The 21,117-nt window shown below is 41.2% G+C and overlaps 2 protein-coding genes across 4 annotated transcripts in view; one reads left to right on the forward strand and one right to left on the reverse strand.

Moving 5' to 3' along the window:
• Nucleotides 1–21,117, reverse strand: part of LOC129179064 (clusterin-associated protein 1-like) — a 35,591-nt gene that overhangs the window by 10,277 nt on the left and 4,197 nt on the right. For all 3 annotated transcript variants that reach the window (XM_054771890.1, XM_054771889.1, XM_054771891.1), the window contains 5 exons: nucleotides 20,900–21,033; nucleotides 18,115–18,253; nucleotides 15,672–15,738; nucleotides 15,391–15,495; nucleotides 13,931–13,971 (listed from right to left, as the gene is read on the reverse strand). In XM_054771890.1, the coding sequence (XP_054627865.1) occupies nucleotides 13,931–13,971; nucleotides 15,391–15,495; nucleotides 15,672–15,738; nucleotides 18,115–18,253; nucleotides 20,900–21,033 (486 nt within the window). The remainder of the gene's footprint in view (nucleotides 1–13,930; nucleotides 13,972–15,390; nucleotides 15,496–15,671; nucleotides 15,739–18,114; nucleotides 18,254–20,899; nucleotides 21,034–21,117) is intronic.
• Nucleotides 531–8,400, forward strand: dapk2a (death-associated protein kinase 2a). The gene is made up of 8 exons (XM_054771892.1): nucleotides 531–729; nucleotides 2,755–2,976; nucleotides 4,523–4,661; nucleotides 6,590–6,719; nucleotides 6,790–6,865; nucleotides 7,231–7,383; nucleotides 7,461–7,506; nucleotides 7,581–8,400. The coding sequence occupies exons 1-8, from the start codon at nucleotides 668–670 to the stop codon at nucleotides 8,232–8,234; spliced, it is 1,482 nt and encodes a 493-aa protein (XP_054627867.1). The 5' UTR covers nucleotides 531–667; the 3' UTR covers nucleotides 8,235–8,400.

Below are 21,117 nucleotides of genomic sequence, written 5' to 3' on the forward strand. Positions count from 1 at the left end.
TCGAGACGAGCCTTAATGTCCCTTTTGTTCAGCAGTGGTTTTTGTCTTGGAACTCACACCCGCGACCCTAGTGAGGATAAGCGGCATAGAAGATGGATGGATCTGAAACATTTAAGTGTGACAAACCTTTAAATGTCCTACAGTGGGCCCGGTACAGCTTTGTGCTTGACCTGAACTCATTAAGTCCCTAAGTGATCATGTGACTACCCCAGGATATACAGTAGCTTCCCCAACATGGCAGTGTATCGGTAAGCTAGCTCATTTTCCATTTTAAATCCAATTCTAATGCTTTAATAAGGTGCTAAAGATTACATTTCAGTTGTTCTTATATTTCTTGAGTTAATTAATATACTGCAAAACAAGCTACAAAAATATCATATGTCTTATGGGGTTTTTAGACTTAAAATTGCTGCCCCCCGGGTCGCACTTTTGACACCCCTGCCATACGTGGTGGCCCCCAGCCCACAGAGGAGACGCTGTTCATGCCCAACATTATTTATAACTCAGTCAGACATGTCCTCCAAAGTCACTTTGCAGAAGGATCCCTTAGTCGTCAGCCTATTTCAAACTTATTGATCAACATCAGTTTTGTGGCAAACCTTCTGTTTGTTTTGGCTTGTTAGCAGAGGTTCAAGTGAACTTTTTAACATCGGTGAGGACCGCAACGATGGATGCTTTCAAGCAAAAAAAAGTTGAAGATTTCTATGAAATTGGTGAAGAGTTGGGAAGGTACTGTACAAACACTTCTGCCGTTTTTGAGTTTGCTCACAAAAGTTATTCTGAATATCCGTTCATCAGTTACAGTTGGAAAAAGTTGCTAGTTGTCTTGCACGCACAGATCACAAATGTGTTTGTCAGGTTGGGACAACTTGTCTGACATGTCAGGATTCTATTTAAATGAGTTCTATCTTTAGCAGCATACTATCTGCGCTGCCAGACTGACTGCAGATGGGGGAGTGGGGTGTTAGCTTACAAAACCTCTAGTTGACCCTACGAACTAAACACATGCACAGTACACTGAACAATGGTAGAACAAACCCTGTTGTGGAGTACTGGCAAAGACACATCTGCAGAAGGAGCGCTACTCGCTTATTCAACAACAGTTAGAGTTGTAAACAATAACAAATGACATGGCAATACCAGAGACTACTCCTTATCTGGACATCCTTCTACGGGAGTGTGGCTTTTGCAAAACCTTAGCTTTAAGAAATTTAGCAAAACATATTCTGAAAGAACAACTCTTAAACACCCTGCAGTTTGAGTTCACAGAAAGATTAATTCTACAATGTAATGATCCCCTTTTGGGGGTCCCAAAACCCCTAAAACAAAGATGACCTTGTTTGTATGCCTGTGTTCCGAGATGAGAAGACTGTAAAGTACACACGATTGATGACATTGGTACAGTTCAGTTTGTCATTTCTTGAATTGAGTTCATGGGGATCAAGATGCATGTCCAGCCTGACGAAATGGGCGTAGAGGGGGACAGTGTGTTGTGGGCAGCATTTCATCCTGGGGCAATGGGGCAAAGTGGAAGTGCGTTGTGAGCAATGTTTCAGATCACATTGCAAATAGTTACAAATATAATACAAACATAAAACATATAGATTAGGGGTCCTCATTTGCATTCGATCAAGGGCCAGAATTTTTCTAGGTAGACACTGTGAGAGTCAGATGGTATCATTAAAAATTTAAATAACAATAATTTACAGTATATGGAAATCCATTTAGCCAGTCACAGCACACAACTATGATGCATTCAAGCACCGCTGAATAAAGTGCGGAATCTCAGTGCTTGAGGAGAAAACATGATCCTAGTTCGTCAGGGGTGTCCAAAGTGCGACCCGAGGGACATTTACGGCCCGCGGCTGTTTTTTTATTGGCCCACGACACATCCCCGTTGGGCATTTCTGTGTGGAGTTTGCATGTTCTCCCCGTGCGTGCGTGGGTTTTTTCCGGATACTCCGGTTTCCTCCCACATTCCAAAAACATGCATGTTAGGTTAAGTGGCGACTCTAAATTTTCAGGTATGAATGTGAGTGTGAATGGTTGTTTATCTATATGTGCCCTGTGATTGGCTGGCGACCAGTCCAGGGTGTACCCCGCCTGTCGTCCAAAGTCAGCTGGGATAGGCTCCAGCATACCCCTGCGACCCGAGTGAGGAGAAGCGGTACAGAAAATGGATCAATAGAAAACTACAAAAAAAAAGCAAAAATTGAAAAATGTAACATTTTTGTTTAACAAGTCAAAAAATGAAGAGGAAAAGGTTGTAATATAATAAGAAAAAGTCATAATTTTACAGGAATAATGTCATACTATTATGAGGAAAAATAATGTCTTGAAAATGTCTTAAAAAATACATGACAAAAGTAATGTATTTAAAGTCAAAATGTTATAAGAAACAAACAAAACAAAATGAACTAATATTTGGAAAATTGGGTTTTGGAAAAAGTTACAATATTATAGAAATAAAGTCATAATATTATTAGAAGAAATTTTACAAGAAGAAAGTTGGGAAAAAAAAGAAAGTTGGAAAATTTAAAAAAATAGCAGAAATTTAAAAAAAAACAGCTATAATTTTATGTGAGAAAAGTCAAAATATTAAGAGAAAAAAGTCACATTCTAACAAGAAAAAAAATTCACAATTAAATAAGCTCGTAATATTATGAGGAAAAAATAATGTAATTTTAGTAGTTCTTTTTTAAAAGTTGTAATACTAACTTAAGGTTAATTATTTGTGTACCGGTTGTGTTTTAGTGGGCAGTTTGCTATTGTCAAGCAATGCAGAGAGAAAAGCACGGGACAGGAATTTGCTGCCAAGTTCATCAAGAAGCGTCAGAGCATCGCCAGCTCTCGTGGCGTTCGACTGGAGGAGATAGAGCGGGAGGTGCAGATCCTGCAGCAGATTCAGCATCCCAACATTGTCACCCTGCACGATGTCTACGAGAACCGTACCGATGTGGTTCTCATCCTGGAGCTGTGAGTGCCCAATTTGGTGACCTTTATTTGTTACACACCAAGAACGACAAAAATGTTGTGTATCACATTATAACAACATACATTGTCTCCCAAAATATTCTGGTGTAAATACCAGAATTTCCCTCAGTCGCTGTTCTACTTCTTATGCATGGTACGTTATTAATTCACAAAGCTGAGTCAGATGTTTTATCTTTTCTAGTACTTTCAAATGTCAAACACTCATAGACAAAAGGTCAAAAATGCACCTGTGAAGGTTCTTTTTGTTCAGAAGTGAATGAGGAACACACAGGGAAGCTACATGGGTAATATACATTGGTGATTTCTTATTCTTTTGCATGTTTGTCACATTTAAATGTTTCAGAACAAATAATAGTCAATGACAACACAACTGAACAGAAAATGCAGTTTTGATATGAAATTAATTATTATTAAGGGAGAAAAAAAAATCCAAACCTACATGGCCAAGAAGAGCAAAGTGACGGCTCATCTAAGAGGTCACAAAAGACCCCACAACAACATCCAAAGAACTGCAGGCCTCATTTACTGTACCTCAGTTAAGGTCAGTGTTCATGACTCCACCATAAGAAAGACACATGGCATGGCAAAAAATGGCCAGAGGCAGAGTTCCAAGATGAAAACCACTGCTGAACAAAAAGAACATTAGGGCTGGTCTTAATTTTGCCAGACATCTTTATGATCCCCAAGACTTTTGGGAAAATACTCTGTGGTCTGACAAAACAAAAGTTGAACTTTTTGGAAGGTGTGTGTCCCATTACATCTAGCGTAAAAGTAACGCCGCATTTCAGAAAAAGAACATCATACCAACAGTAAAATATGGTGGTGGTGGTAGTGTGATGGTCTGGGGCTGTTTTGCTGCTTCAGCACCTGGAAGCCTTGCTGTGATAAATGGAACCATGATTTCTGCTGTGTACCAAAAAATCCTGAAGGAGAATGTTCGGCCATCTGTTTGTGACCTCAAGCTGGAACAAACTTGGGTTCTGCAGAAGGACAATGATCCAAAACACACCAGCAAATCCACCTCTTGGCTGAAGAAAAACAAAATTAAGACTTTGGAGTGGCCTAGTCAAAGTCCTGACCTGAATCCTATTGAGATGCTGTGGCATGACCTTAAAACGATGGTTCATGCTGGAAAACCCTCCAATGTGTCTGAATTACAACAATTCTGCAAAGATGAGTGGGCAATTCCTCCACAGCGCTGTAAGAGACTCATTGCAAGTTATTGATTGATTACAGTTGTTGCTGCTAAGGATGGCCCAACAGTTATTAGGTTTAGGGGGCAATCACTTTTTCACACAGGCAACGTAGGTTTGGATTTTTTTTCTCCCTTAATCATAAAAAGTTGCATGTAAAAACTACATTTTGTGTTCAGCTTTGTTGTCATTGACTAACAATTGCATTTGCCTGATTATCTTAACATTTAAGTGTGATAAACAAAAATAAGAAATTGGGAAGGGGCAAACACACCATTGTATATCAGGTAACCACAATTATCATTTGCAGTATGTGCTAAATGTCTGTATTCCAGGGTCTCTGGGGGAGAGCTTTTTGATTTCTTGGCCCAGAAAGAGTCTCTAAGTGAGGAAGAGGCAACCCAGTTCATCAAACAAATCCTGGAGGGGGTCAACTACCTCCACTCTAGGAAAATAGCTCACTTTGATCTGAAGGTTTGTCCCTTCGATACACTCAAAAGACTGCATGCAACCTCTTAACTCATTACATATATTTTGAGATTTCATTATACAGAAAGCTTCAGTAGTAGCTTATTGTACTCACAATAAGCAGGGTCTATGTAAGGGCAGGGGTTAAACCGAAAAAAAAAGATAAGAGTGGATTCCCGCAGATTCACCAATTTTTGGTCCAAAAATATTTTTTTCATTTTTGCTTTTTTTTCTTTGAAAATAGGCCATTTTTCCACTGAAAACACGTCATTCACCGTAAGTCGGTAATAACTCATTGAACATATGCCACAAACCTCGGATTGTAGGGCTGCACGAATAGACTTGAGAGAGACGACATCCAGTAATTTATGTTTCTTCATGTGCAGACCTCGAATAAATGACAAGACGTTCAAGAGCCAAAGTCTTAGCCATTATAACGCAACACTTTTGTTTTTGTTACCATTTTTCGTGAGCTGAACTGGAAGATTTAAAACATTTTCTATATACACATTAGGCCTATTTCTCAAATAGTGTTGACAAATTAGTCTAAATCTGTGTTAGTGAGCATTCATTATTCATGAGTCATAATCTATCCATGTAACAGGTGTGGCATATCAAGATGCTGATGAGACTGCATGATTATTGCACAGGTGTGCCTTAGGTTGGCCACAATAAAAGGCCACTCCAAAATGTGCAGTTTAACTGTGTTGGGGGTGGTCCAGGGAGGTCCAAAAAGCAGTAAGTTTCTGGTATTCCCACCATTTTCCTCAGATACCATATACGCCGATCCACAGCATCCCAAACATGCTTGCGATCTTCAACATGCCATCAATAAAATGAATCTGTGATGCTGTCCATAGCATATGCGCCTGCCCGTACCGTAACCCCACTGCCACCATGGGCCACTCCATCCACAACACAACACACAACACATTTTACTGTATTGTATGTGTATTGAATGCACAGAGATAGTTTGACTAGAGCTTGAAGCCCATTGTTGTGTCATTCATCCACAAGCATCACCTAATGTTGCAGCATGATAATGCATAGCTCTAGTTGCAAGGATCTGTACACAGTTCCTGGAAGTTGAAAACATTATTGTCATCATCATCATAACAACACGGGTTAAGGTTGCGGCCATGGCCCACAACAAGCTAAAACTCACCACTGAACCCCCAACGTCACTTCCTGTATCACCATCGATTCTGCTCCCCCACAAGCTAAACTGGCTTATTTTCTCTGATTATATCTACTATATGGGGTAAGATGAATGTAAAGGTGACTACGCAGGTGTTGTTTCATGTCTAGAGGCCTCTAATCATGTTAAAAACCATACGTAGAAGATAACAAGAAACAAGTTTTCCATGCCATAACTACAAAAATATTCCATTTATAAAAAAGGAAAACTACTTTGCGGAAATCCACTTATCACAGTCATGTCTGAAACCTATTAACCGGGATAAATGATCAAGGGATTACTATATACGGTATTTGAGGCAAATGGTGCTCACAGCAGATACTGACTGGTTTTCGGGACCCTATAACCACCCCACCCCACCCACCTCAAGCCACGCCCAACACAGTTAAACTGTAGATTTTGGAGTGGCCTTTTATTGTGTCATACCTGTATAGTAATCAGCATCTTGATGTGCCACACCTGTGAGGTGGACCAATTCTGAATGACAAACGCTCACGAACACAGATTTAGACCGATTTGTGAACTATATTTGAGAGAGATAGGCTACATAAAAAAGTTTTACATCTTATTTACTCGTGAAAAATGGGAGCAAAAACAAAAGTGTTGCATTCATATTTTTATTGTGTATTTCTGCTGTGGTTTAGAAGCTTACATGTGCTGTGCCTTGCAAAACACAAAATCTACAATTATCAGATCACCTTGAATTTGTCTGAATGTGTCATTTGTTTTCCTACAGCCGGAAAACATAATGCTGCTAGATAAGAATGCACCACTGCCAAGGATTAAACTCATTGACTTCGGTCTCGCCCACAAAATTGAAGCTGGAGTGGAGTTTAAAAACATCTTTGGAACGCCTGAGTTTGTTGGTAAAACCGCTTGATTCTTACTTTGCAGTGCTCCGTGTTCCACTTTAACAGTTCTTTCCCTTTTTACAAGCACCTGAAATTGTCAACTATGAGCCGCTGGGTTTGGAAGCAGACATGTGGAGCATCGGGGTCATCACCTACATCTTGCAAGTGAACACTAATACAATAGAATCACTTTGCGTAGTGATTACCCTAATCCAGGGTTGTATAGCTTCTACAGAACAATTAAAGGATGCAGGGCCACTTTGATATTCACATTATTTACATTATTTATTAAACACACTAAAACCACTCTCGTATATATGCTAAGATATTATGTTTCTATTGTTATCTTGTTCAATTAGATTTCATCTTTTTCTCTTTTCAATGTGGTCCTAAACCCCCTCGATAATGTTTCATGTTTAATTTTATGTATAGTATTTTATAAATGATTTATCAGTCAAGCTGTGTACCACGCTTTGGACATTCCTGCCCTAAACAGACTGCACACGTCTTCCATGTTTCATTCCAGATTAAGCGGTGCTTCTCCTTTTCTTGGTGAGACTAAACAGGACACACTCAAGAACATTTCGGCCATAAATTACGAGTTTGATGAGGAGTTCTTCTGCAACACCAGCGAGCTGGCCAAAAATTTCATCAGTCAGTTGCTGGAGCGAGATAAAAAGTAAGAGTTTGGTTCATTATGTTCTTGAGACTTGTGTCGGATAAACCAAAGTGATGTTTTGACTCTTTTCATTACAGGAAAAGACTGACGATTCAAGATGCTCTTAATCACCCATGGATCAAGGTACAGTCAAGTTCTCAACGTTGCTGTGGATTTTGTATGACTATGTATAACTATGCTTTCTTTGAACCCCGCAGTCTAATGAGCACAAGGAGGAAATTAAAGGTCAAGAGCTTAAGAAACGGGAGAAGCGCCAGCTTAAGACCAAGCGCTTGCGAGAGTACACTATCAAGTCCCACTCAAGCATGCCGCCTAACAACACCTATGTCAACTTTGAGCGCTTCGCCCAGGTGGTGGAGGACATTGATCAAATGGAACGCTCTTTTATCACCCTGGCCGCGTCCCATGATTCTCTGCAGGAAGATATTGACGCCATGGTCTCCATATATAACGAAAAAGAGGCTTGGTACAAGGAGGAGAGTGAGGGAGTACGCCACGAGCTCTCACAAATCCGCTACGAGTTCCGTAAGGTGGAGTCCCTGAAGAGGAGTCTGCACGACGACATGCAGGCTTTTAGCGCCAGCCTCAGCGGCATCAGCAGCCGCTACCAGGAACGGCAGAACCACTTTGATGCACTCCACCTGGAACTCAGCAATGAGTTGAAATGGGTGCAGGAGGTTATGGGTTCATGTCCCATGGATGGAGGTGGTGGTTTCCCCAATGGCACCTTCAGCACTGTTTTCAATAATGAAGTCAATGAAGCCCTGAAAGAGTTACTGAACCATTCCTGTGGAGGAGAGCTGCTGTCTGGGATCAACCTAGACTTGACTGAAGCTGGACAGCGAAGATAGACATTAAGTCGATAACGTGTAACTGTACAATATTCAGGTTAGAACTTGTGTGTGTTCTTAATTGGAGTCATTATGTCTTTTCCAATAGAGCGTGTTTCCTGGGCCGGGGTTAGGGTTGATGAGTACTTTGAATGTGTGTTCTTAATTCAAAAGTCATGCTTTCAGTAGAAGGGCCATCCCACAGAATTGGTGTCATTTGCTTGTTGTAACTCTTTCAAAATAAACTGAAATTTCGGACTTTTTTCCAACTCTAAATCTGATAATACACATATTGAACTGCTTGTCACGTGTGGGCTTTGGCATTGTGGCGACGACACCAGTATGCAGAGAGCAGGACCCAAGTGCAGGTAAAATATCTTTTATAACTGCCGTGTAGTGGCAGCGATCCACAAATGAGAAGCGCTGCAGTATGGTGGCAAGATCAAACAAACAATGCAACGACAAACTAGGATGCACGCACCTGGACTAAATAGAAGGAGAACTTGGACTAAATAGAAGGAGAGCTCAAATTAGTAACAGGTGCAAGTGAGGTCGCTAGCTGGCGGCTCGCTAGCGCGCCTGCTACTATTTACATCCATGAGGTCACTAGCTAGCAGCTCGCTAGCGCGCTTGCTACTATTTACATCCATTCTTGTCTTCAGCCATACAGTAGCAAGCTATGGAGGATGTGCGACAATGCTTTCGCTGGCAGCCCAGGCTCTGGAGTTGTTTGTAAGACACCATCAACCAATTGCTTCTCATACCCTGTGCATGTCTCCTCCACTGATTAATCTAAAGATTTATGTCTGATTCTTATCGATACAGGAGGCTGCTACCGGCGCATCGGACTCGTTTGCTCGTCAAACCGGATATCCGGTCGCATCGGTTTATCGTTCACAACCCTAATTCATACCTATGGACAATTTAGAGTTTCCAATTAACCTAAAATGCATAATTTTGGAATGTGGGAGAAAGCCGGAGTACCCGGAGATATGAACCCAGATCTTCCGGATTTCCTGACTCTGTGGCCAACATGCTAACTAGGACACCATGGGGACTTTGCACATGTGATCTTAATTCAAAAGTCATCGTCACTCTTTTCCAGTAGAGGGGGTTTCATGCCTCCCCTGGAAGTGCGAGGCATCCTGGCGTCTGCGCCCTTCAAAAAGCCCTCCATTTCTGTGTTCTCATCTTCTTCATCTTCCTCTTCATCTCTATCACTGTCTTCTGACTGAAAGAACAAGTAGAGGTAGAGATCCATAAAGCTTGTTCCTCGCTGTGTTTATTCATAATGCACTCTATTGACACCAATATCAGAAAAAAGTCTGAAAAATCAGAGTCTAGGGAGTTATACATCCAAACCAACAGGCCGCCACTGCACGCACACGTACAGCACACACACACACACGCACACACGCACACACACACAGAGGGAGAGAGCGGAGCAGAGAGACAGCACGCCCGACTAGGGTTGGGCATTGAGCATCGATGGGAACCGGGACTAACATCCCGATTCTCCTGGAATCGTTCATTTTTTTAAATTACACTTCCAATGTTCAGTGATCGACCAGTGGAAAAAATGGTCACATAACACCGACATGTTCATCCATTTCAACCGTGCGACAGCGCTAGAAAGTTTAGCTGAAATTCAGCAAAAAAATGAACGGTGCAGTGCAACATTTGCGATGTCCTCTTACCATGCAAAGGATGGCGCACCACTAACATGATTGACGGTGTACAGAGTGCCCTGTTTTTGAGGCGCTATGCGAAACTTCTTCCAACCAGTCAGCAAAGTAAAACAATAAATTACATCCATCTTATGCCAACTTTGAAGCAGCACATTATACTTTATACTGCGAACTCAAATATCCGGCTAACGTAAGGCTGTGTACTTTTTCCACAGATAAACGACTTGACGTTTAAGCTAGCTTTAGCCAGGAAGTTGACCAGCTCTCGCGTTAAGTGTTACGCCATTCACCGTTTGGTATTCTGCACACAGGTTAGTAGGAACTCATAAAAATCATTTGTAAACGTGTACTCCTATGTAAAGAGACATTTATGTTCAAGTTCAATGGTTTGATATTTATATACTAGTTGAAAATAGCCCTGTGAGTAAAGTAATTCATCAAAAGTTCATATCATTTTTCAAAAATCATGGAGACATTCAGACATTTCATCCAAGAACGTTGGTTAGCGCCCTCATTTAAACTATTTCAACTTTTGTGACCCTACCTCTGAAAAGAATGGGAATTGAGAATCGTTAGGAACCCCAATCTAAATGAGGAATCGGAATCTGAACCGGAATCGCTCAAACTCAAACGACGCCCAAACCTACTTCCGACACATTTTGTGTTATATATTTATGTCATTTCTTCATGTTCTTTTCTATCATTTTAATGCTGGTCCGTATTTAGTCCGTGTGACGTTCACAACTGAGTGCTTCACGCGGCAACACGCACTATTTAAAAAGTATAAATAGTATCAGTAAAAATAGTGGCATATAAAACTACAGATTCAAGCCAGCAGACAGCATTTGAGTTTCGTCATGTAATAAGTAGGGTTGGTCCGATACGATACTCAGGATTGATATTGGTCTGATACAGTAGTCCCTCGCTACATAGTGGTTCAAATTTTGCAGCTTCACGCTTATGTTTATTCAAAAATATATTAATAAATCACGTGGTTGAATACCACCTACTATTAGCCAAAAAATGTGCATATTTAAGCAAATTATACAACTTTTTTTGTTTCAGTTTAGCATTTTCAAGCATAAAAATGCATAAATGTACAAAAACACAAATATAAGGCATTCAGAAGACACAATCAAAGACGTGATGAGTAATGGGTGAGATACACAAGCACCAGACTTGATTGCTGGAACAACTTTTACAGCAGGTTTGGATTATCTCTCTCTCATAAAAAACACAGACTACTATTGCAGCCGCAACACACGGCAAGATAAAACTCAACTTTGAACCCACAACTTCAGTTGCCCGAGCAACACATTGATAGCAACATACACAAGCACGAGTCTTATTTATGTCTTAAATTGCTATTTTTTGTTATTATGTCCCACAAAAATTTGGTAATACACGTGTAATTGTGATCTGAATCAGAATGGTATTCTTTGGAGTGTTATTTCATGTCTAGAGGGCTGTAATAGTGTTGAAAACCATATGTAGAAGGTCATAAACAGGTTCTCTATGCCCTAACTAAGAAAATATTCAATTTATGAGTCAAGAATCCTATTCAATGCACTCATGACGGTTGGGTCTGGAACCAATTAACCGTGATAAACAATGGGATTACTGTACTGGCCAAATTTGCAGGATCAGATATTAGTTACTTTACATGCAAAGAAGACATAAGTTTTATTTTTCTTACATCCAAAATTGTCTGTGATTCGGGTCTGTTGGGAATTCCAAAAGGGCTGTTCAGTTCAATTACATTCTAACTCTGGGCTCGGGAACATTTTTGACTAAGGGAGCTATGAAAGCCACATATTTAAAAATGAATGAATGTGACTTCCGGTGCTGTATGGTTTTGCACCGTACTCCTTATCTATCTTTACCTCTGCCAAGTTCGTGTTCAAAATAACTTGAAGGGTTCTAAATGGAGTTGGATTTTCAGGAATTGTCGGAAAAGGGATATGGAAGAACTCATTAAATTTTGGGGGTGATCCGGATCATCGTCTGGATCCAGGAATGTTTTAAAGGATTCTTTAACATTGCGAGACAGACCATTTGTGCATATATCCATCCATCCATTTTCTATACCGCTTCTCCTCATTAGGGTCGCGGGGGCATGTTGGAGCCTATCCCAGCTGACTTCGGGCGACAGGCAGGGTACAACCTGGACTGGTCGCCAGCCAATCGCAGGGCACATATAGACAAAAAATCATTCACACTCACATTCATACCTATGGACAATTTAGAGTCACCAATTAACCTAACATGCATGTTTTTGGAATGTGGGAGGAAGCCGGAGTACCCGGAGAAAACCCATGCGCACACGGGGAGAACATGCAAACTCCACACAGAAATGGCCATGGAAGAATCAAACCCAGGTCTTCCCGATCTCCAGGCTGTTACTGTGTTGGCCAACGTGCTAACCACTAGACCAACGTGCGGCCATATAACGCCACAAAAACATGATCAAAGCAGTTTCCAACAGGTTCTACAAAATATCAAAGACTGATCCAGATAATTGAATAATTCAGGATACTATGATCCAGAATATGAAAAAAAGGGCCCTTTGGAATTTTCATCATAGGAAGACAAAAAATGAAGCTATAAACATGCAACAAACACCATTACATATAGCCAAGACACTGTGGAACCTGGAGAGTGCCAACTGATTTGTTGTATCTTCAAAAGCCATGGAGCAAGATCCAGAAGAAAACCGCCATTACGGAAAATGCAATTTTTGTGAATAACTACTGAATTCATGTCATTATGACTCAAATTGCTAATGGTATGTTTTCATGGTCAAGGAATCTAAATATGTACTGTAGATTAAAGAAATATTTATGGTGTAAATCACAATATGGGGGGTAAATATATGGCACCATGGCTGCGAGTGCTTTTCTAGTTCTTTCTGCAGGACAGGCTAACTTTTGTTTTGTGTTAATGCTAGTGGGGATTTCAAAGTGAAGCTTATGCTTGTGTAACACTCTGAAAATCCCAGTGTGCTCAAGAGACACAATGTCCTAAAAAGTAAGATGTGTTTGATGTGGAAGGCACTAACAAGAAACTGTTAGGGCTACTGCTTGGGAGGCCCAGGACAGGGGAAAAATTTCAATTTCATATGTCATGTTTGTGGCATTGTTTGTTGAATGTAAAACTATGCATGTAAAAAAAGTCATTAACAGACCTCTCTGCATAGATGTTAAATATTAGTCCAATCATTTCTCATTTGCAATTATTTTTGCACAGTTTTCTGCATGTAAAACAATAATTCTTGTCTATAAAATGTGTTTTGACAGATTAACTGGATTTACATTATTTTCTATGGGAAAATTTGCCTTGGTTAGAGTCCGTTTTAGTCGGACCTTTTGGAATGGATTAATAACGCTAACCAAGGCTCCACTGGATTGGAAGGACAAAGGCCTTGGCTCTGGCCACTTGTATTGGAAATGGATCGATAGATTAAAATGCTTAAGAAAGTTTTTTATGTTGAATGTTATTTTTAACACTGTGGTTTCTGTAACGTTTTACTTTAAAATGTTGGCGAAAAAAATGAATTTTATTATCTGAGAGCCAGATGCAGTCATCAAATGAGCCACTTCTGGCTCCCGAGCCATAGGTTTCCTACCCCTGTTCAAACAAATAACATTTCCAGTTCAGTTCAAATGCCATTTTAATATCCATCCATCCATTTTCTCTGCCGCTTATCCTCACTAGCGTCGCGGGTGTGCTGGAGCCTATCTCAGCTGACTTTCGGGCGAGAGGTGGGGTACACCCTGGACTGGTCGCCAGTCAATCGCAGGGCACATATAGACAACCATTCATGCACACATTCATACCTATGGACAATTTAGAGTCGCCAATTAACCTAACCATTTTAGTATTTTGATGGAAAACCATTCATGGATAAAAGGGCAAAATAACTACAAGATGGATAATAGACCACCAAGGATGGCACCCTTTTTCAATTCAAAGTTCTTTACAAAGAAAGGGGGTGAATTTTGTTTTTTGAATGTTTGACTGCCAGTTTACCTCATCAGAGTCGCCACCCAGCACGTTCCCGATGGCTGTTCCTTGAATAAAAGAAAGCAAAAACACAATCTATGAAGATGAAAGCAAGATCATGTTACAGTATGTACTCTATGATGGTTTATACATTTCAAATGTACAGTATTTCACAAAAGTGAGTACACCGCACACATTTCAGCAAGCATTTTTATTACCGACTCTCCGGAGTATAAGTCCCATCAGTCAAAAAATGTGCCATGAAGAGGAAAAAAACATAAGTCACATTAACTGGTATTTACGATGGAGCGATCGTCAGAGTGAGCTTTTTTTTTTTAGAAGGCTTGATTTAATTGACAAAGACAACAAAGCCAGAGGGAGGGGGCAATGTTGACACCAACAAGAAAACAAACTAAAGATACAGAAGCTGAAATAAGTAAAAATAAAAAAAAAAAAGAATATGGCTACAATAAAAACGTACCTGTTTAATAAACGTAAGAATGTTCTAGAAGAAGACACTTTTAATACGTGACATGACGCCTCGACGTATCCCAATGTGTAGAAACATATCAAACAACCGTATTTTAACACCAAAACTTCATTTTTGTATTCGCAAATGAATTTAAATAGACTGAAAATCATATGAGTGTATTTAGTCCAGGCAGGTGTGTCGAAACTTTTTCCACCGAGGGCCACATACTTAAAAATAAAGGGTGCAAGGGCCACTTTGATATTTTGGAAAGTATGCTAAGAAGCTATATATATTTCAAGAAAAAAGATACTTTTTTTTTAATTTTCCAAATATGTCGACTTGCTTCTGAAATAATCGTTTTAATTTTCTTCTCGTAACATTATATTACATTACATTATATTTATAATATACATTACTGTATTATGTATCGTGATATATATTTTATGTATGCTTTTATTATATTTATTATAAATTTGTTATATTAGAATTTTACTATATTATATTTTGATTATTATTCCCATAATATTAAACCTTTTTCCCCAACTTAATTTTCCAAAATTTACTTTATTTTGTTTTGTTTGTTTCTCATTTTACAACTATAAAAAAAAAACATTTTTTCATTAAATATTTCAACTTTTCCTCATAATATTAAAAGTTTATTATTTTTGCAGTTGTTTTTTTTGTTAAATGTGCTGAGGGCCAGTAAAAAAAAAAAAATAGCCGTGGAACTGATTTAGTTAGTTAGTGGCTGACACAGCAGCTGCAATCTCAACAATGCTCTCTAAAATACCACATTTCTGAATCCAAACAGGTATCATTACTGTTGCACATTACTTACAGACACAGTCTCTCGGGCAGAAGCGTATTAGAAAGTATTCAATAACAAAAAGCGTCAAGTATGCTTTATATCATCCAATTTGTGTGCCTAACTGCATCATAAGCTCAGCTCAGTGAATTATGTATATTAAAACTTCAAACTACAAGATGGCATTAATCAAACACCATGCTCCTTTACCTGCAATCATCTCATTAAGAGGGAGACCCATCAGCTGATCAGTCGTTTGACACCCTTCCATCTCTCCATCTTGGCTTTTGTCCCCACCAGTGTCGTCCTCATTAACTGCAATACACATACAGTATGTACAGTATGTACTGCAATTGTTTTTTTAAAGCAATAATACCTCTATTGATGTGTGACAGTTTAAAATGGCCGAATGAGTGTTTAGAAGCCAGTACTGAGGGTAACCTATCAATAACTGCTTTCTAAATGTGTTTCTTATGGTGCATTCTTCTCACATGGACTCATGCAATCACCGTCCTTTTCCTTCAGTTGCTGCATCATCCTTTTTCGAGCATTTTCCTCCTACAAAACAAATCATAACCAGGATAAAAATGACACCAGGATAAAAATGAGCCCAAGTGAATAACACAAAGCAGGTGTTCTTTTGACTTTTAAGCAACGAGTGACCTTGACTGGCATCAGTCATTCGCCGTGATTAAGCACGGGCTGGGTAAATGATTTCACTCATGTTTTGTCACACTTAAATGTTTCAGAAGACATTTTTTAATTATTACGGGAGAAAAAATACAAACCGACATGGCCCTGAGTGAAAAACTGATTGCCGTCCCGTCAAAACATAACTTAACTGAGATTGAGATCTATCAGTCTGGATAAAGTTATAAAGCCATTTCTAAAGCTTTGGGACTCCAGCGAACCACAGTGAGAGCCATTATCCACAAATGGCGAAAAAATAGAACAGTGGTGAACCAAAATTACCCCAGGAGCGCAGCAACGACTCATCCAAGAGGTGACAAAAGACCCCACAAAAACATCCAAAGAACTGCAGGCCTCACTTGCCTCAGTTAAGGTCAGTGTTCATGACTCCACCATAAGAAAGACACTGGGCAAAAACGGCCTGCATGAAGTTCCAAGACAACAACCACTACTGAACAAAAAGAATATTAAGGCTCGTCTCAATTTTGCCAGAAAACATCTGGATGATCCCCAAGACCTTCGGGAAAGTACTCTGTGGTCTGACGAGACAAAAGTTGAACCTTTTGGAAGGTGTGTGTCCCATTACATCGGGCATAAAAGTAACACCACATTTCAGAAAAAGAACATCATACCATCAGAAAAATATGGTGGTGGTAGTGTGATGGCCTGGGGCTGATTTGCTGCTTCAGGACCTCGAAAACTTGCTGTGATAAATGGAACCATGAATTCTGCAGTCTACCAAAATATCGAGAATGTCCAGACATCTGTTCATGACCTCAAGCGGAAACCAAATTGGGTTCTGCAGCAGGACAATGATCCAATGTGGCTGAATTACAACAATTCTGCAAAGATGAGTGGGCCAAAATTCCTCCACAGCGCTGTAGGAGACTCATCGCAAGTTATCGTAAAAGCTTGATTGCAGTTGTCGCTGCTAACGGTGGCCCAACCAGTTATTAGGTTTAGGGGGCAATCACATTTTCACACAGGGCCATGGAGGTTTTTTACTCCCTTAATAAAAAAAAGTTTTATTTAAAAACTGTATTTTGTGTTCACTTGTGTTGTCATGACTAATATTTAAATTTGTTTGATGATCTGAAACATTTAAGTGTGACAAACATGCCAAAAAATAAGAAATCAGAAGGGGGCACACTACTGTGTATGCATTTTTAACTGTGTAGCATGTAAAACTATCATTGTACAACTATTAAAAAAAGTGTTAACAGACATTTTTGGCTTTCTGTGTTATGTGTTGCTTGAGCCACTCTGCTGCCGCCTGTCTTCTCTGTGTTGCAGTGCACCTGAGGGCCGTATCTGGGGGGGGCAATCTGGGAGCAATCTTCTCATTAGGCCTTGATTAGCCATGCTGTGACTCACCTTAGTAACCACACTGTTGTTTCTCCTACACCTGTCTCCAGCATTCGGCCCTGTTCTCGTTTTGCTATTTCCTTGTGTAGTTTGCTTTTTGGCCAACCTTTGTTCCTGTACTTTGTGAATACTTTTGTTAGGTTTTGCTATTCCTGCCTTTTGCTCCCTTAGTTACCTTTTACCTGTGACTTCGCCTGGCCTTTTGTTGTACTTTGTTTTGTGTATTTTCTGACCGTTTTTCTACTCTGTTTGAGTGCGCTTTATGTTAATAAATGTTTGTAAACTCATTTGTTGGCTCTGCTTTGAGGTCCAATTCCAGTTTCTAGTCGTTTTATAACATTCTGGGAGGGATTAATTGGATTATCATAATTATTTATAGGAAAAATTGATTTATGTTTCAATTTGAGTCGGACCTTCTGGAACTAATGACTAATTAATGACGGTAACCAAGGTTTCACTTTACTTTGTTCCTTTGGGCACAAATTTTGACAGTGTATTGCTGTCCCAAATCGATCATGTCGAAAGGACGATCGCAATATTTATCTGCTTCTTCTTGTCTTCACTACTTTCTACCAGCAGTGGGTTGCTCACCAGCTGCCATTATTTCAAGTTAGTACCTCTATTTTCCGCTATGTGTCACAATGATGACTGTTGAGGGTGGTAAGTGTCCATCACTGCACACTCACCATTTCAAGTGCAACATCCTGGTACTGAGAGTGCACTGCGTTTTGCCATGCTGAATGCACTCGTGCACTCAAAAGTGCGCCAGTTGAGAAACATCTTTGGAGAGCAGATTACTTTTAGGCTTTCTTTAGGTGTTTCAAAGATGTTAACAATGTAGTATAAATAGTCAACCCGATAAGTTTCATAGTCACATACCTCAAACAGTTTTTCTTGCTTGAGAAGTTTTTCCCGCTGAGACTCAAGGAAAAAATAATTGGCAAAGTTTTCCACTTGGACCTTATATTGCTCCTCCAGCTGCTCCTCGATCCTCTCATATTCATCCATGAACAACGGCCTGACGGGTTGACAACAAAAGTCATCCATTGATTTTCTACCACTCATCCTGTTAAGACTAATGGCAGGGGGCTGGATCCTTTACATACCAGCAAACAACCATTCACACTCACATTCATACCTATGGACAATTTAGAGTTGCCAATTAACCGAACATGCATATTTTTGGAATGTGGGAGGAAACCGGAGTACCCGAAGGAAACCTACATACGCACAAGGAGAACATGCAAACTCCACACAGAGATGCCCAACAGTCATTCGAACCCAGATCTTCCTCATCTCCCGACTGTGTTGCCAATATGCTAACCAGTAGGTCACTGTGCGGCCCCGTTGAAATGATCATTTTAAATTTATATACAGTATGTGCCCTGCGATTGGCTGGCGGCCAGTCCAGGGTGTACCCGTGACCCTAATGAGGATAAGCGGCATAGAAAACGGATGGATGAATGGATAACTTCTTAGCATATGCTTTAAAAAATATCAAAGCGGCATCCTTACATTTTTCACAATGTGGCTCTAGCTGGAAAATGTTTTGACACTCCGGTGCTAAACAATAGATGCACACAAGAGTTACTCAGTATTTCTAATCACTAAGAATGAATATTGCAAAAAAAAAATCTAACGGACCTTACCTCAAGGAAAACACATTTCTAATCACACGATTTTCGGTTGGCCTTGAAGAGGTTCTGGCAAACCGTCCGGCGCCTCAGAAAGGGGAAGCAGTGCCCGGTCCACACTGTTTACAGTGGGGAGGGGGGCCTGCTGACCTCGACTGAGGATATACTGTAGTTGGACGGTGGAAGGAATACTTTGAGGCCCTTGTCAATCCCACTGACATACCTCCATGGAGGAAGCAGAGGACACGAACGCGGACAGTTCCATCACCGTGGCTGAGGTATCTGGGGTAGTCAAAACGCTCCCCAGTGGCAAAGCTCCGGGGGTGGACGAGTTTCGCCCTGAATTCCTCAAGGCTCTGGATGTTGAGGGACTGTCTTGGTTGACATGTCTCTTCAACATTGCGTGGAAGTCGGTAACAGTACCTTTGGATTGGCAGACTGGGGTGGTGGTCCCCCTATTCAAGAAGGGTGACCGGAGGGTGTGTTCCAACTATAGGGGGATCACACTCCTCAGCCTCCCTGGGAAAGTCTATTCCAGGGTGCTGGAGACCAGCGGAACACTGGACCAGCTCTACACCCTTGCATGGGTACTGGAGGGTACTTGGGAGTTTGCTCAACCGGTCTACATGTGCTTTGTGGACCTGGAAAAGGCATTTGACCGTGTCCCTCGCGGTGTCCTGTGGGGGGTGCTCTGGGAGTATGGGATTGGTGGCGCGTTACTACGTTCCATTCAGTCCTTGTACAACCGGAGCAGGAGCCTGGTTCACATTGCCAGCAGTAAGACAGCAGTAAGTAAGTTTCCGGTGAACGTTGGCCTCTGCCATGGCTGCCCTTTGTCACCGATTCTGTTCATAATTTTCACGGACAGAATTTCTAGGCGCAGCCAAGGTGTCGATGGAGTCCAGTTCGGGGGCCTTAGGATCTCATCTCTGCTATTTGCAGATGATGTGGTCCTGATGGCCTCATAGGGCTGTGACCTGCAGCGTTTACTGGGACGGTTTGCATCTGAGTGTGAAGCTTCTGGGATGAGACTCAGCACCTCCAAATCTGAGGCCATGGTTCTCAGTCGGAAAAGGGTGGATTACTCCCTCCGGGTTGGGAATGAGATCCTGCCCCAGGTGGAGGAGTTCAAGTATCTCGGGGTCTTGTTCACGAGTGAGGGAAGGTTGGAGCGTGAGGTCGATAGGCAGATCGGCGCAGCGTCTGCATTAATGCGGTTGCTGTACCGGACTGTCGTGGTGAGAGCTGAGAGCTGAGAGCTGAGCCGGAAGGCAAAGCCGTTCGATCTATGTTCCCACCCTCACCTATGGTCATGAGCTTTAGTTTGTGACCGAAAGAACGAGATCGCGGATACAAGCGGCTGAAATGAGTTTTCTTCGTAGGGTAGCGGGACTCACCCTAAGAGATAGGGTGAGGAGCTCGGTCATCCGGGAGGAGCTCAGAGTAGAGTCGCTGCTCCTTCACATCGAGAGGAACCAGCTGAGGTGGCTCGGGCATCTAGTCCGGATGCCTCCCGGACGCCTCCCTGGTGAGGTGTTTCGGGCATGCCCAGCCAGGAGAAGGCCCCGGGGAAGACCTAGGACACGCTGGAGGGATTATGTCTCACAGCTGGCCTGGGAACGCCTTGGTGTCTTCCCAGTGGAGCTGGAGGAGGTGGTCGGGGACCGGGAAGTCTGGGCTTCCCTAATAAGACTGCTGCCCCCCGGACCCGGATAAGCGGAGTAAAATGGAATGGATGGAATGGAATGGAATGGAACAACTGTTGTGTCCTCTCTGTTAATGTCACATTAACATAAAGGACACCTGTTGTTTTGTGTGCTAGTGTGTAGTTGAATAGCTTGCTTTTCCAGATTAAATGTCTGTTTTTGGTTTTGAATTTTGTGAAATACATTTTTAAGAGCGACTTCCAGTCCAGTGCGACTTATATCCAGGATGTTTTTTCCCTATTTTTTTGTCTGATGCGACTTGTACTCCGGAGCGACGTAATACAGAAAATATGGTACTACACTGAATATAGGTTCTAAACCGACCTCACGCTTTGCAGTGTCTGTAGTCTCCTCTGATTCATCTCCAACTGCCAGTTCTTCTTTTCTTTCTTGGCATCCAGGCTGGTAACATCCGAAACAACATTCTTCAGCATGGCTTTGGTCTTCTCCACACTTTCCTTGATAAGGAACAGAGATTTTATTATAATACATGGAGGCAATTACTCAAAAAAGAGTAATAAATACAGTGGAAGTTGGTCCCA

This window comes from Dunckerocampus dactyliophorus, chromosome 3, assembly GCF_027744805.1.
Source record: "Dunckerocampus dactyliophorus isolate RoL2022-P2 chromosome 3, RoL_Ddac_1.1, whole genome shotgun sequence".
NCBI classification, from domain to species: domain Eukaryota; kingdom Metazoa; phylum Chordata; class Actinopteri; order Syngnathiformes; family Syngnathidae; genus Dunckerocampus; species Dunckerocampus dactyliophorus.